Below are 16732 nucleotides of genomic sequence, written 5' to 3' on the forward strand. Positions count from 1 at the left end.
TTATATTTGCATGATTTAGCATAATTCATGAATCCTTACCGTTTTGTTTCATTCATGTGACCGACCAATACTGGTTCATAACATGTGACAGTCCAATACCTCACGAGGCCTGGGCGTACTGTCAAATTACAGTGACTGATAGTGAGGATTTGTACAGTCAGCACATGAATAGAACAGAAATTAGTTATAAGAAAAGCACAAGCATTAAAATTCCATCCTCATCCTCCATCCTCACTTGTGTGATAATAATCCTTACATTTTAATGTAAGCATTTAGATTTTAGCTTCTATATCAACATATCCTATACTCCTATTAAACCAATGGAAATCAACACAGAAAAAAAACAGGCACTTCATCATTTCAAACCCTTCATTCTGGGTTGTACAATCCAATTAATATGGTAATACTATAATCATAATAAAGGTTTTACTTTATTAATGGGAGTGAGTATCAAAAATGCACATACATAATGTACTTGGCAGACTCAATGGACAAGATCAGTGCCAGAAGATAGCTGCAGAGTTCACCAAACTTGTCTCAGACCTGCAGTAGAAACCTGTCTCCAACTCTCTGGGTCCAGAAATTGTTGATGAAATGCTGACAGGACAGAATGCCTTTCAATTCAGCTCTCTGTGATTTTTCCAGTACTCTATCCTGAAGGAACTGCTGTCAGGATTCAACTTTGACATCTACTAGTTTCCGCTGCGACCTCACAGTCAAGATATGGGCCCTTGAAATCTGCCCCAAGACTATAAGCAGAATAGACACTCCGTGGAATGGTACTTGCACTTGACCTTAGCTACTGGCCAAACAGCATTGTGGGTGTTATTTGCATTGCTTAAAAGCAATTTACAGAAGACTTATTCCTTGAACTGAGCATGAATCAGTCTACCTAGGGTACTAGGGTCTGATGCTAAATCTATTTTTTAATTCTTTCAATGTTTAATAATTCAAATTCTGTAAATAAACAAAGTTTAAAAATTACTGCATTTTATTCATGCCTTATACGTTTTGTTGAATGCAAATGGTCATATTTTTAAAATAAATGTTTTCTTGACACATTTGTTTTTATTTTGTTTTGGCTCTCATGTGGTGAGTAGGGTTAACATTTCATTTGAATGTCATTTTGTTACGTTGGATCAAACCACGCATTGTTTTTAATACCCAATGACTGATACTGATGTAAATCAGTCAAGTGTCGAAAAGCATCATCTTTCAAAAGGGGCAATGTTCCCTCTCATTGTAATGTACATAAACACAAAAGTTAGAAATGAAAAGAAACTTATTCAAGTTTGCTTGTCTGTTTGCTTCTCTGTAAGAAAATCGTACTTATGAATATTAGCTGAATATTTACTAGTCTTATTACCTCAAAGCAGTATTAAAAACAGTTTCTTGATGCAACATATTGGCAAGGTATTGGTATTCCACTGATGTATTCCAATAATCACATTGTTTGTAATGGAAAAATCTGTGTTCTACATGGAGTTGAACGGGGTGCAGTAGGCCAATGAAGAGGCATAGTCGACAGTCTGGCTATGAATGTCTTTAATGTTCCCCACATCAGAATCACAGCATACAGTGCATCATAACTTCTAAAGTAAACAAATATCATCACCTTATTTATATAGTTTTACTTTCATTTTTTAATTATAATATGTTTTTAAAATCCATTATTAACATGTTTTCTTCATCTCAAGTCTTGGGTTTCGGAATTCAACAAAGAAAATAAAAACAAGACAACAGGTGCAAATTTGACTATGCAGAGGCCCGAACTGACACCCAGCTCAGAATGTTTCCCAGGGTTATTTGTCATGTGCTTCAGTACAACTGGACTCTCAGGTGCCTTGACCATAACATAGACCAACCTTTCTCGGTTTTGAAGGTCAACCATGACATGTAGTCACGAGCAAGGCAGGAAATTCACCTACATGAAACATTGTTACGGTCTACCTCTTTAGTTCAGAACAGGTGTTGAACAAAGCATCACTCTGGCAAATCTATAAAACAGTGTTAGCTGCTTTATAACAACAGATGGTGTTAATCATTGAACACTTAACAAAATTGGTTTTGCACCAAAAAGTACAACTTTCTTTATGTGCGGGAGATAATACATTAAAATCCAATATGGATTTTTTTGGGGGGGTTCGTTTTAAAGTCCTACTAAACTAACACTATAGATATCAACTCCCTTTGCATTAGTCCTAACTAATGCTACAACAAAATGGAGTACACACCTATGCTTACACACCAAATGAGTTATCCTAACACATACTCTCACATGTACACACTCACACTTCCTGGTCTATACCTATGTACATGCCTTGTCATGCAGTTCAACCATCTGCCCACTAAGCAGCTCAATTCCCACCTCACCTTTCCACTTGGAAGGCAAGCTTAGCGGTACCGATAGTTTATGATGAGGTCACTGTACACAGATAGCACAACCTACATGAACAGGACACATATTGTACGTAACACAGTGTATTCAGGGGGACATGTGTCCCACCCGCAGTACGTGATTTCCGATAAGGCTAAGACGTAGCCTGGTCCCAGATCTATTTGTGCCGTCTTGTCAACTCCTAGTCGCGACAATGACCATAGGAGTTGGCAAGACGGCACAAACCGATCTGGGAATAGGCTAGATCAGAGGCAACTTAGGTTACAAAAAGCCATCGTTTCTCGTTCTCCCTGTGGTTCCGGGGCTACACAACGGTAGGAGAGTCAACAGGGTTGGGACTATACACATTCCAAAAGCCACAAGGATGTTTTTAAAGGTTAATTTTATTTTATTTTTTGCTTCTTGGCCATGTTTTGTCGTTGCCACATTGGGTGGTGGAAGTTACACCTTTAAGGTGTGCTGTATCGTCATCCAGTATGGCTGGTGTGGTACACAGCTAATACAGGCCTGCAGTTATGCAGGGCCCATTTGAACGTGGGAGAGACCCTATAACCAACAGCAGAGAATGAGAATGGGTTAGTATCCCTGCTACGGTGTTCGCTTAGTGCTTACACAGGTTGAGTAGTCAAGATGCTACGTAGACAACACTTGATGACTTTGTTCTGAATGTCCATTGTCTATCCACTTCGGAACAACTTTGTTAGTTACATGCACGGAAAGAGCTAACAGAACGAGAATCCCACTTTCCTGAATCTCTCGGAAAAGTTGGCGAATACATTTAAATGGCGTACGGTTAACATACAATACTAGCTGGAGACCCCCTTTCAACTTGCACCTGTTGTCCCTGTTGTCGTCACAAAGTCATTTCATTCATTCACTCGAAAAAAACAAAACAAGAAACGTAATATTTACAAAGATTTTTGACTGTTTGTTCTTACACTTAAAAATGTACAGTTTTGCTCCTCTTTTTTTGACGTCTCTCTGTCGCAAAACGCTGAATTCCTCCACATTCAGAATGTTCAGAGGAACGGTAGGTTGTTATGGCGATTGTGTCACCATGGCGCCCTCTAGTGTGTAAGCGTATAAAATAGACAAGGAAAAGAACAGGGAAAAAAATGAAATAGCATCTGTCACTCTTCGATTGGTTGAAGTTTTGTTGTGTTGTATTTGTAGTAGTACTAGTTTCCTCTGCGACCCTCCCGTTGCCCTCTTATTCACAGGATAAAAAAGTTCACGATCTAATGGCACAAAGACTTGATAGGACAGATGTATCTGATCATTCCCACACCTGAAATAAGATGTCGGTGCCCTAGTCTGTCCACTGTCCCGGTGACATCTCACACCCTTTCCCTTTTGTTTAAGGCTGTGATGATGACTTGGAGGCTTTGGGGCTCTCTCCCAGGTTTCATATTCTAGTCCAATATCACATTTTATAGTAAGTCCATCTCTGTAGCGGAGAGAAAAGTTCCAGCATATAAATCCACTGACTCCCTCTGATTCCACATACACAACCCCAGTCTGGTCCTTGTTACAGTATATTGTACAGCGGATCATCTCTCGTGTTTCCCCACCACACACTGTCTCTCCCCCCCCCCCCCACCTTCAAGCAGTAATGAAATAGGTACCAAAGAAACGTCTAAAGCTAAACACAAGCAGAGACAACACTGTCGCTAGCGGTTTCTAACCGAGGATACTACAGCGCACTGTGGGTTCACACACAGCGCCACAGTTCAGTTCAGTTGGATTAATCCTATTCGCCCATCAGCCCCCTCTGCTGGCCATGTCATAGCATTACGGACGGAGGTGTTGTCAACAGGCTTTCCCTTGACTTTTACGTGCACCTCCCTGTTCAAAAAAAAAGGAAAGAGTAAAAACAGCTGATCACTTTGTTGTCCCTTGGTCTAAGGACCTCTTACTCCCAGTCCTCTTCCCAGCTCTGTTATCCCAGACCCTGGCCTGTCTGATAGACCACCAGTCTTTCCTCCGTGTGCTTAGAGTTCAATGTACAGCAGTGGAGCGAAGGCGACTTGAGGGCAACAGAGTCAGCAGGGACATGTGTCAGGGGGGAAGGGTCAGGAGATGCAGGGTTCAAAGACGGCACACAGTGAAGTTACGAGTTGAAACGCCGGCGATTTCTGCTCTCAACTTTCCACAAAGAGAATTAGTTGAAATTGCATGTGCAGCAGTCCTGAATCAGACTGGTGTTTACTGGTGGAGGTAAGGAGAAAGGGATGGGGAAAGTAGAGTGAGAGGAAGAATGGAGGAGTGTGTGTGTAAGCAGTTGTTACTGGGGTCTCGCACCACGGGGAGGCGCCTCTGATACGAGATGCCTGCCTGTCTCTTTCCTCACACATATTCCATCTTCCTCCATCATTCTCTCTGCCCTCTAGTTACCCCTGGCCCTGGGAAGCTGAGCTGACATGTACTCGCGCGCGCACACAGGCGTTCATCAAACAGCGTTTGTACGGGCCAGAAATCGAAGGCGGAGACGGGCGGAGAGAAGGGGAGAGTGTAAAAGAAAGAGGGAGATGGAGGGACTGTCCCTTTTCTCTCCTTCGTTGTAACATCATTAGGAAAAAGTGACGTTATACGAGGACCCGAGACTTGGCCGTATGTACCTTCCCACCCAGGACCTCTGAGAACCCTGGCAGGTTCACCTTGATAAACGATAGGTCTACCGTTAGGGCACCCTATTCCCTACACCCTATTCCCTACACCCTATTCCCTTTTTGGCCAGAGCATAATGGACACCAATACCTCTAGGTTTGTGTCCAAAATGGCATCCTATTCCCTACATAGTGCACTACTTTTGGCCTGACTGGCCCACAGTAGTGCACTACACAGGGAACTGGATGCCATTTCAGTGGCAGTCTATGGCTTCTACGCCTGCCATAATGAGTCACGGAGAGACAGGGGCCCAAGGCTCAGTGGATGGCCTGGTTATTACGAGAAAAATACAGAGCTGCTGCAGTGGCACCAATAACTCACATTACGTAAGAGGGGCCCTGGCTGGATGATAGCAGAGCAGGAGGAGGATGCGAGACAGAGAAAGGGGTCTTTATGTGATCGAAATGTAGTCTTGTTTTTTTTAATGTTTAGTGTTCTTAATGTATTGGATTGCACACACTTTTATGAAATGTGTTGTGTCAATAAAAGTTGAATTGATTTACCAGGGTAGTTGATTTGTTTGGGGTAGAATGCAGTCTGTTGTGCAATAGTAGACATTAAGCAATAAGGGTGGGAGGTGATCAACATAAGCAATGTGTTGTATAATCAATGTGTATAAGAATTGTTTTTATTCATGTTTGGTCCAGTCAGGTTTTTCGTTGTTGTAAAGGATAATGTTCATGAATGAAAGAAGCACCGCTGCAGGGGTTTTATGACGTGCCACCAGGTTTTTTTTCTTGCAGAAAAGAAAATATGAAGAAAAAGCATATGGAATTGAGATAGAAATAGTTTAAAACAGGAGATGTGTGAATATTGACTATCCAGTGTCCTTTCCCCATCATTGTTTTTAAAAATAATTCATGCATAGATCCCCACTGAGAAAACCATTTCGATATTTTCTTCTTTGTACACATTTATATATAACTATATATATATATATGTGTGTCTATATATCTATATATTTAAAAATCTTTCCACAAAAAATAAGAACCGAAAGCAACAATCAATCAATCAAACAAACAAACGTTGAAAAAAGATAACGAAAAAAGCACAAGATAGGCCAGTTTGGCACTTTTCATGAACACACAGTAAGTAGGCTATCTTGATACAGCTCAACACTCTTGATTCTCTCTCAGTTCCCCTCCTATGGGAAAACAACACAGTACTTGGCACCAAGAATGCTGGTAGAAAGACGATATCAGAATACCAATATTTTCATGATATATACTTACTGTATGTACTGTACGCCTTGTATAAAAATGGTTGTTTTAGAACTACAGAGGAGGGAAAGAGAGGGATGTGGAAAAGAGAAGAGACTCAAGTAAGCAGATGAGATGAGTAGAGAGATAGAGGCTTTCCAATATATCAGAAGGAAAAGGAACCAAACGCTTTACCTCACACTCCAAAAAACGATCCCCAACCAGTGGAGGCTGCTGGGAGGAGCTATAGGAGGACGGGCTCATTGTAAAGTCTGGAGTAGAATAAATGTAATGATGTCAAACACATCAAGCATATGGAAACCACATATTTGACTCTGTTCCATTCATTCCATTCCCGCCATTACAATGACCCTGTCCTCCTATAGCTCAACCCACCAGCCTCCTCTGTCCCCAACCCTATTACAGCACAGAAACCGAGAAAACATGGGATGAAAAAAACAACCAAATGAAATGCACAGTAAGAGGCAGAGGATCATCCTGTGGGCAGGTTTGGGGGCTGTCAGGATCAGAGAATACGAGACCCTCTCAAAATATCTCAACACCCTCAATAACACCTGCTTCCCCTGCAGTTCAGCTGCACTTCCACTTAACCCCAGCAAGGTTGCGCTGTAGGAAAGACACAGCATCAGGGCAGCAGGCTGACGGTTGGAAAAACAGAGTAAGAGAGAGAGAGAGAGAGATATCCATAGCGATCCAATAGTGATAAACCAGAGTGTGTAGTTGGTCCTCCGGTCCCCCAGGGAGAGCTGTAGCTCTACTATACACGTGTGGTGGAGTGGGGGTGGGGCAGGGTGTTGTTGTGGCCGGTGCTGGGGTAGGTGTTGAAGGGGTGGAGGGGCTGCATGCCGGTGATGGTGCTGGGGATCATGGTGATGGTGTTGGGGGTCATGAGGGGCACGTCGTCCGGGGCCCTCCGCAGGGCCAGGGTGTAGTCGGGCGGACAGGAGGGCCGCAGGATGTCGTGGGGCCGGAGGGGCTCCATGTCGTGGTGCGAGTCGTGCTCCGAGTGCTTCATCTGCAGGGACATGATCTCTTCCTCCTGGCTGTGCGCCAGGTCGTTGGCAGGCCCTCCGTGGCGCTGCGGAGACAGCCGGTGGCGCCGCATCTCCTGACGCTTGTCCCGCTTGTAGTAGAGCGCAGCAAACGCCAGGATGTTGAGGAAGAGCAGCGACGCCCCCACTGCCACGGTCACCGACAGCTCTGTGGAATAATCCCGCGTGTCACCGGGGAAGAGGTCCAGTCTGGGCCGCTCTGATCCGTAGGGCTCCACGGGGTCGGGGAAGGTGGGGTAGGGGTGGCCCGTGGTGCGGGGTTTGGGCTTCCAGGGGCCCCCGGGGGGGCGAGTGCTGCCTGGAGGTAGCCTGGTGGTGGTGGGGTTCAGGACTTCATGGAGGGAGTGTAAATGAGGGACCAGCTCCAGCCAGAAGGCCACCTTGTTGGCTCGGTAGTTGTCCCTGACGCGGGGCTTCAGGCCGATGTGGAGGTACTGCTTGTCCTTGGAGTTGAACTTGGTCCAGATGACCTCCTCGAAGCGGTTGGGCTTGGTGTGGATGAACTTGGTGTCCTGAGGCACTGGCAGATTGGGGTCCCTGGAGGAGAAAGAGGATGAATCTCACTCAGGTGATTTCAATCAACTTTAGATATTCCAAAGTTCTTAATGTTTGGTACACTCAGGGGGTGCTCTTAATGTTTGGTATACTCAGGGGGGTGCTCTTAATGTTTGGTATACTCAGGGGGTGCTCTTAATGTTTGGTACACTCAGGGGGTGCTCTTAATGTTTGGTACACTCAGGGGGTGCTCTTAATGTTTGGTACACTCAGGGGGTGCTCTTAATGTTTGGTACACTCAGGGGGTGCTCTTAATGTTTGGTACACTCAGGGGGTGCTCTTTATGTTTGGTACACTCAGGGGTGCTCTTAATGTTTGGTACACTCAGGGGGTGCTCTTAATGTTTGGTATACTCAGGGGTGCTCTTAATGTTTGGTACACTCAGGGGTGCTCTTAATGTTTGGTATACTCAGGGGTGCTCTTAATGTTTGGTACACTCAGGGGTGCTCTTAATGTTTGGTATACTCAGGGGGTGCTCTTAATGTTTGGTATACTCAGGGGTTCTCTTAATGTTTGGTACACTCAGGGGGTGTTCTTAATGTTTGGTATACTCAGGGGGTGCTCTTAATGTTTGGTATACTCAGGGGTGCTCTTAATGTTTGGTATACTCAGGGGTTCTCTTAATGTTTGGTATACTCAGGGGGTGCTCTTAATGTTTGGTACACTCAAGGGGTGCTCTTAATGTTTGGTACACTCAGGGGTTCTCTTAATGTTTGGTACACTCAGGGGGTGCTCTTAATGTTTGGTACACTCAGGGGTGCTCTTAATGTTTGGTACACTCAGGGGATGCTCTTAATGTTTGGTACACTCAGGGGGTGCTCTTAATGTTTGGTACACTCAGGGGTTCTCTTAATGTTTGGTATACTCAGGGGTTCTCTTAATGTTTGGTATACTCAGGGGGTGCTCTTAATGTTTGGTATACTCAGGGGGTGCTCTTAATGTTTGGTACACTCAGGGGGTGCTCTTAATGTTTGGTACACTCGGGGGTGCTCTTAATGTTTGGTACACTCAGGGGTGCTCTTAATGTTTGGTACACTCAGGGGGTTCTCTTAATGTTTGGTATACTCAGGGGTTCTCTTAATGTTTGGTATACTCAGGGGGTGCTCTTAATGTTTGGTACACTCAGGGGGGTGCTCTTTATGTTTGGTATACTCAGGGGGTGCTCTTAATGTTTGGTACACTCAGGGGGTGCTCTTAATGTTTGGTATACTCAGGGGGTGCTCTTAATGTTTGGTACACTCAGGGGATGCTCTTAATGTTTGGTACACTCAGGGGGGTGCTCTTAATGTTTGGTACACTCAGGGGGTTCTCTTAATGTTTGGTATACTCAGGGGGTGCTCTTAATGTTTGGTACACTCAGGGGTGCTCTTAATGTTTGGTACACTCAGGGGTGCTCTTAATGTTTGGTACACTCAGGGGTTCTCTTAATGTTTGGTACACTCAGGGGGTGCTCTTAATGTTTGGTACACTCAGGGGGTGCTCTTTATGTTTGGTACACTCAGGGGTGCTCTTAATGTTTGGTACACTCAGGGGGTGCTCTTAATGTTTGGTATACTCAGGGGGTGCTCTTTATGTTTGGTACACTCAGGGGTGCTCTTAATGTTTGGTACACTCAGGGGGTGCTCTTAATGTTTGGTACACTCAGGGGGGTGCTCTTAATGTTTGGTACACTCAGGGGGTGCTCTTAATGTTTGGTACACTCAGGGGGGTGTTCTTAATGTTTGGTACACTCAGGGGGGTGTTCTTAATGTTTGGTACACTCAGGGGGGTGTTCTTAATGTTTGGTACACTCAGGGGGGTGTTCTTAATGTTTGGTATACTCAGGGGGGTGTTCTTAATGTTTGGTACACTCAGGGGGGTACTCTTAATGTTTGGTATACTTAGTGTATACTTCACTGTTAAACAACCTGATGAATTTGATACAAACCAACATTAAAACTATTTATACATTCAAAATCAGAATAAATTTAATTTAGCTTTTTACATACAGTATGATACTCTTGTTAGGGCTGCAAATCATAGACATGGGGGTCTGGATAGCCAAAGTACTGTATCACGGAAGATCTGCATAAAAATGGTAAGGTCATTTCCGATTGAACCGACAAACAGTGTTTACCCTGAACGCAGCTACAGCGACCGCGGGAACAGTGCCATTAATTATAAAGAGGATCTTCAGCACTAAGGGCTGAATAGAGCCCTACATTAAATAGTCCTCAAGAGGAGGGAGAACAAACAAAACACCATCCTCAATCTTCTACCACCTACCCCCTATCACCTACCTACCCACCAACCACCAACCAACCTACCACCAATCACCTACCTACCTACTTACCTACCACCAAACAATCATCTACCTACCCGCCATCACCTACCTACCCACCAACCAACCTACCACCAATCACCTACCTACCTACCTACCTACCTACCTACCTACCTACCTACCTACCTACCTACCTACCTACCTACCTACCTACCTACCTACCTACCTACCTACCTACCACCAAACAATCATCTACCAACCACCTATCACCAACTACCAACCAACCAACCACCTTCCACCTACCACCTACCCACCATTCCAACGACTACCTACCAACCAACCAACCACCTTCTGCCTACTCTACCCACCTATCCACCAACCACCTTCCCACCAACCACCTATCCAACAACCACCTATCCAGCAACCACCTATCCAGCAACCACGAACCCAGCAACCACATACCACCAAACCAACCAACCACCTACCACCGTTCCACCAACCATCTTCCATCTACCCAGCTTCCCACAAACCACTTACCAACCAACCACCTACCTACCTTCCAACCACCTACCCACCAACCCACAAACCACTTACCAACCAACCACCTACCACTGTCCCACCAACCACCTAGCACTGTCCCACTTACCCACCTTCCCACCAACCACCGTCCCACAAACCACCGTCCCACAAACCACTTACCAACCTTCTCACCGACCAACAACCTATCCCTCTACCACCTATCCACCGTCCCACCAACCCACCTTCCCACATACCACTGTCCCACCAACCACCTACCTACCTACCTACCTACCCACCAACCACCTACCACTGTCCCACCTACTGCTGTCCTACCAACCATCTACCACCGTTTCACCAACCAACTTCCCACCAACCACCTTCCATCTACCCAGCTTCCCATCAACCAACCAACCACCTACCTACTGTCCCACAAACCACTTACCAACCAGCCACCTACCCACCAACCACCTACCACTGTCCCACCAACCGCTGTCCCACCAACCACATACCCACCGTCCCACAAACCACTTACCAACCAACCGCCTACCCACCTTCTCACCAACCAACAGCCTATCCCTCTACCACCTATCCACCTATCCACCGTCCCACCTTCCCACCAACCACCTACCCACATACCACTGTCCCACCAACCACCTACCCACATACCACTGTCCCACCAACCACCTACCCACATACCACTGTCCCACCAACCACCTACCCACATACCACTGTCCCACCAACCACCTACCCACATACCACCAACCACCTACCCACATACCACTGTCCCACCAACCACCTACCCACATACCACTGTCCCACCAACCACCTACCCACATACCACTGTCCCACCAACCACCTACCCACATACCACCAACCACCTACCCACATACCACTGTCCCACCAACCACCTACCCACATACCACTGTCCCACCAACCACCGATCCACGTCCCACCAACCACCTACCTATCCACTTTCCCACCAACCACTTACCAACCAACCAACTAACCACCTACCAAACCAATCACCTTCCCACCAACCACCTACCCAACAACCACCTTCCACTTACCCACCTACCACTCAACCACCTACCCAACTACCACCTACTCAGCTACCACCTACTCATCAACCACCTACCCATCAACCACCTATCACCTACACACCTACACACCTACCACCTACCCACCTACCACCTACTCAGCTACCACCTACCCATCAACCACCTATCACCTACACACCTACCATTTACCCACCTACCACCTACCCATCAGCCACCTACCCCGTCTTAGCGAAGTTAGTCCAATATGTCATGACTACAGCACTGAGCATGACATCATTCTTAGAGAAGTTGCAGGGGAAGAGGTCGGTGGCTCCGATCATGGGCACCCCGAACACGTAGGGGATCTCATCCCCGTGGGCTGCGTCCGCCCACTCTGGCCGCGTCTCCGTCTGACAGTGGTGGTAGAAGGTGTAGAAGTAAACGGGAGACTGGAACTCGGCGTGCAGTTTGGCCGTGGCCACTGCCGGCGCCACCCACTGGTGGTCCGTGAATAAGGCGAGGAGGGTTTTTCTCCTCATGTCTCCGTTGTCACGGTCGGCCCAGTCGGTGTACATGAACTTAATGGTCTCCCTTAGGATGTCCTTACCTAGATGGGAGGAGAGGGAGGATGGGAGGAAGAACAGGGGGGTGTGAGACGAGAGAGAGATATTAGACATGGACAGAGTGAGAGTTGAAGAGAGACAGAAAGAGACGTAGGTAGATAATAAGCAAAAGGAAGCGAGAGAGAAAGATAAATTGAGAGAGAGAAGGTTAAGAGAGGGAAGAGAGGGAAAGAGAGGGAAGAGATGGAAGAGAAGAAAAGAGAGGGAAAAGAGAGGGAAGAGAGAGAAAAGAGAGGGAAAAGAGAGGGAAGAGAGGGAAGAGAGGGAAAAGAGAGGGAAGAGAGGGAAAAGAGAGGGAAGAGAGGGAAAAGAGAGGGAAAAGAGAGGGAAGAGAGGGAAAAGAGAGGGAAGAGAGGGAAAAGAGAGGGAAAAGAGAGGGAAGAGAGGGAAAAGAGAGGGAAGAGAGGGAAAAGAGAGGGAAGAGAGGGAAAAGAGGGAAAAGAGAGGGAAAAGTGAGGGAAGAGAGGAAAAGTAAGGGAAAAGTGAGGGAAGAGAGGAAAAGTAAGGGAAGAGAGGGAAAAGTAAGGGAGGAGTCAGAGAAAAGGGCAAATGTTAGTGAATTGAAGTTTGAATAGAAGATTTTACCAAACAGTAAACCACATAACTTGGCTTTGGGAAACACTGTTCCTCTCTAGTGGTTATATACAGTCTACACGTCCTTGAACTTTGGTGCAAATCCAACAATACAACACTGACTAACTGCCCCCTTACTTTCAAGCATGGTGGCGCAGCATCATGTTATGGGTATGCCTGACGTCGGCAAAGACTGGGGAGTTTCTCAGGATGAAGATAAACGGGATGAAGCTAAGAACAGACAAGATTCCAGAGAAAAACTTAGTCTAGTCTGCTTTACACCAGAGACTGGGAGAGGAATTCACCGTTCAGCAGAACAACAACCTACAACACAAAGCCACATCTACACTGGAGTCGCTTACCAAGAAGACAGAGAATGTTCTTGAGTGGCCAAGTTACAGTTTTGACTTAAATTTGTGGCAAGACTTGAAAATTGCTATCTAGCCATGATCCTCAGCACCTAATAGAAAGAACAATGGGGAACTATTGCGCAATACAGGTGTGGAAAGCTCTGATGAGACTTACCCAAGAAGACTCATATTGACTCATATTGTTACACAATACTTTCTGAAAAGCGGTACATGAATAGGTACACAGAGACCCTTACCCTCAGGATAGCCGTAGAGATTGTCCACAAAGTTAGATATAGTGTAGTCGAACGCTGCAGCTGAGATCCCATCGTTGTCTTCACTGTCATCAACAAACTTGAGCCCCTCTCCCTGGTTCACTCCTATCAGGATGTCATAGTTCAGGAACTCCCCCTAGTGGCAGAAAAAGAGAAGGACACGTTAGGTCCATAAATGCATTAGACGTGGATGAGATGAGTGGTGCTGCCCCATAAAATTTTAAGCACTTTTGGCACCTTAAAAAGAGCATTAAACACCAAAAAGCCTCAAATATGAAACTGTCTTCAATTACACTGAACCATTACAGTAATGTCTTATCATAATCTTTCTCTTTTTACATTTTACCCTTGGTGAATCTCAGCTTGGGATTTCATCACAACCAATGAAGTACCTCTGTCTCTGCAGTCGGAGAGCTGTGACTACTATACTACACGCACGCACGCGCACGCACGCACACACGCACGCCCGCCCACACACACCTGCTGCATGAGTATCTCAGGGTCGTCCGGCACCACGTCTCCGTCCACTACGGGTCCGAAGGCGATGTGGTAGCGGGCCGGCTGAATGTCCTGATCCACCAGCTCCCTGAAGTTCTTCTTCCTCAGGCAGTCCACTAATTCTGCTGTCTCTGAGTGGCTGCAGCCCACTTTTCGGGCCAGGATCTTAGTGTACTTGAGGGGCTGGTAGTTGACCGACCAGCTGGAGATGGCTGAGCCACTCTGGGCTATGGCCCTCTGGAACAACCCTGGAGGAGAGAGAGAGTGGAAGGAGAAGTTATACAACTGAATCTGTAAGGTGGCAGTTTCATGACCATCCAACGTAATATCACCTGGACAAAAAATAATATCCTATATACGTCAGGAAAAGGTGAGCGGACATTGACTTTGTTTCGTCAAAGTGTGCTACACACGTTAGGTCACTAGAGTAGCAGCCATGGGTGCATCTCAATAGTCTAACGTGGAATCCTCTCATTGCCTCCTTTCTCTCCGGGAAGAGAGAAGTTAATACTGTACTTTGAACAATCTGAAAAGTTCAGACTTGGGGAAGGGATTGAGAATACTTAGGTTGTGAAAGTTTGTTCCTTTTACTCTCCACAGATTTGTCTTTGCTTTTCCCTACATCTTACTCACTGTAACAAATCAGAGAGAAAGGCATGTGCTTCTAACTCCAACAATCTCAGACTTGAAATGATATGATACAGCCCAGACTGGGAAATCGATGGGGGACTACACAGTCTGCTTCTAAAAGCAACTTTTCCTTCCTATCGTCCACAGATTTCTCTCTCTCGCTCTCTCTCTCTCTCTCTCTCGCTCTCTCTCTTTTCTATTTCTCTCCGTCGGTCCTGTGCCTCGTAACAGGAGGGGGCTCTCATCCCTCCCTACTGTTCCTCCTTCGTCTCGCTCTCTTCCTCCGCACTCCTTTCCTCTTCTGTAGATTCCTGGTGAATTATTAAGCAGTGACGCAGAGCAGAGCCTCTATTTCCCAGGGAGTTTATTAGGAAGTGTATGACTCAGACACGAGCTAGCCCTACCTGCTACCTCAGCATTTCTCCTCATAGAAGAGAGAGACAGAGAAAGAGAGACAGAGAAAGAGCGAGAGAGGAAGAGAGAAAGGGTGGGCGGGGGGAGAGAAGGAGAGGGAGTTGAAGAGTGGGGTGAGAAAGTTTGTAAGAAGTGATAGAGTAAGAAAAAGAACGAGGGCGATAAAAGGCTGAGATATACGATTGACAAAAGGGCTCGTGCAGTGCCTTCGGAAAGTATTCAGACCCCTTGACTTTTTCCACATTTTAGGTTAGGCCTTATTCTAAAATGGATTCAATTGTTCCCCCCCCCCCCCTCATCAATCTACACACAATACGTCATAATGACAAAGCAAAAACAGGTTTTTATAAATGTTTGCTAATGTATAAATGAAAAAAAATGAAATATCACATTCACTTAAGTATTCAGAACCTTCACTCAGTACTTTGTTGAAGCACCTTTGGCAGCGATTACAGCCTTGAGTCTTCTTGCGTATGACACTACAAACTTGGCACACCTGTATTTGGGGAGTTTCTCCCATTCTTCTCTGCAGATCCTCTCAAGCTCTGTCAGGTTGGATGGGGAGCGTCGCTGCACAGCTATTTTCAGGTCTCGCCAGAGATGTTAGTTCGGGTTCAAGTTCAGGCTCTGGCTGGGCTACTCAAGGACATTCAGAGACTTCAGAGACACGAAGCCACTCCTGTGTTGCCTTGGCTGTGTGCTTAGGGTCGTTGTCCTGTTGGAAGGTGAACCTTTGCCCCAGTCTGAGGTCCTGAGCGCTCTGGAGCAGGTTTTCATCAAGGATCTCGCTGTACTTTGCTCCATTCATCTTTGCCTCAATCCTGACTAGTCTCCCAGTACCTGCCGCTGAAAAACATCCCCACAGCATGATGCTGCCACAACCATGCTTCATGATGGTGGTGGTGACAAGTTTCCTCCAAACGTTACGCTTGGAATTCAGGCCAAAGAGTTCAATCTAGGTTTCACCAGACCAGAGAATCTTGTTTGTCATGATCTGAGAGTCTTTAGGTGCCTTTTGGCAAACTCCAAGCGGGCTGTCATGTGCCTTTTACTGAAGAGTGGCTTCAATCTGGCCACTCCACCATAAAGGCCTGATTGGTGGAGTGCAGCATGGTTGTCCTTCTGGAAGGTTCTCCCATCTCCACAGGGGAACTCTGGAGCTCTGTCAGAGTGACCATCGGGTTCTTGGTCACCTCCCTGACCAAGACCCTTCACCCCCGATTGCTCAGTTTGGCCAGGCGGCCAGCTCTAGGAAGAGTCTTGGTGTTTCCAAACTTCTTCTATTTAAGAATGATGGAGATCACTGTGTTTTTGGGGACCTTCAATGCTGCAGACATTTTTTGGTACCCTTCCCCAGATCTGTGCTTCGACACAATCCTGTCTCGGAGCTCTATGGACAAATCCTTTGACCTCATGGTGTGGTTTTTGCGTTGACATGCACTGTCAACTGTGGGACCTTATATAGACAGCTATGTGACTTTCCAAATCATGTCCAATCAATGGAATTTACCACAGGTGGACTACAATAAAGTTGTATAAACATCTCAAGGATGATCAACGGAAACAGGATGCACCTGAGCTCAATTTCGAGTCTCATAGAAAAGGGTCTGAATACTTATGTAAAAAAGGTATGTCTGTTTTTCATTTTGTATTAATGTGCA

The 16732-nt window shown here is 46.0% G+C and overlaps 1 protein-coding gene across 1 annotated transcript in view; it reads right to left on the reverse strand.

Moving 5' to 3' along the window:
• Nucleotides 1-1528: 1528 nt before the first annotated feature.
• The window catches only part of nlgn2a (neuroligin 2a), a 207252-nt gene continuing 192048 nt past the window's right edge, over nucleotides 1529-16732 (reverse strand). The window contains exons 6-9 of the mRNA XM_029666732.2: nucleotides 14010-14275; nucleotides 13512-13665; nucleotides 11949-12315; nucleotides 1529-7874 (exon numbers count right to left, since the gene is read on the reverse strand). Coding sequence (XP_029522592.2) covers nucleotides 7043-7874; nucleotides 11949-12315; nucleotides 13512-13665; nucleotides 14010-14275 — 1619 coding nt within the window. The 3' untranslated portion in view covers nucleotides 1529-7042. The remainder of the gene's footprint in view (nucleotides 7875-11948; nucleotides 12316-13511; nucleotides 13666-14009; nucleotides 14276-16732) is intronic.

Source organism: Oncorhynchus nerka, linkage group LG8 (genome assembly GCF_034236695.1).
Source record: "Oncorhynchus nerka isolate Pitt River linkage group LG8, Oner_Uvic_2.0, whole genome shotgun sequence".
Classification (NCBI taxonomy): domain Eukaryota; kingdom Metazoa; phylum Chordata; class Actinopteri; order Salmoniformes; family Salmonidae; genus Oncorhynchus; species Oncorhynchus nerka.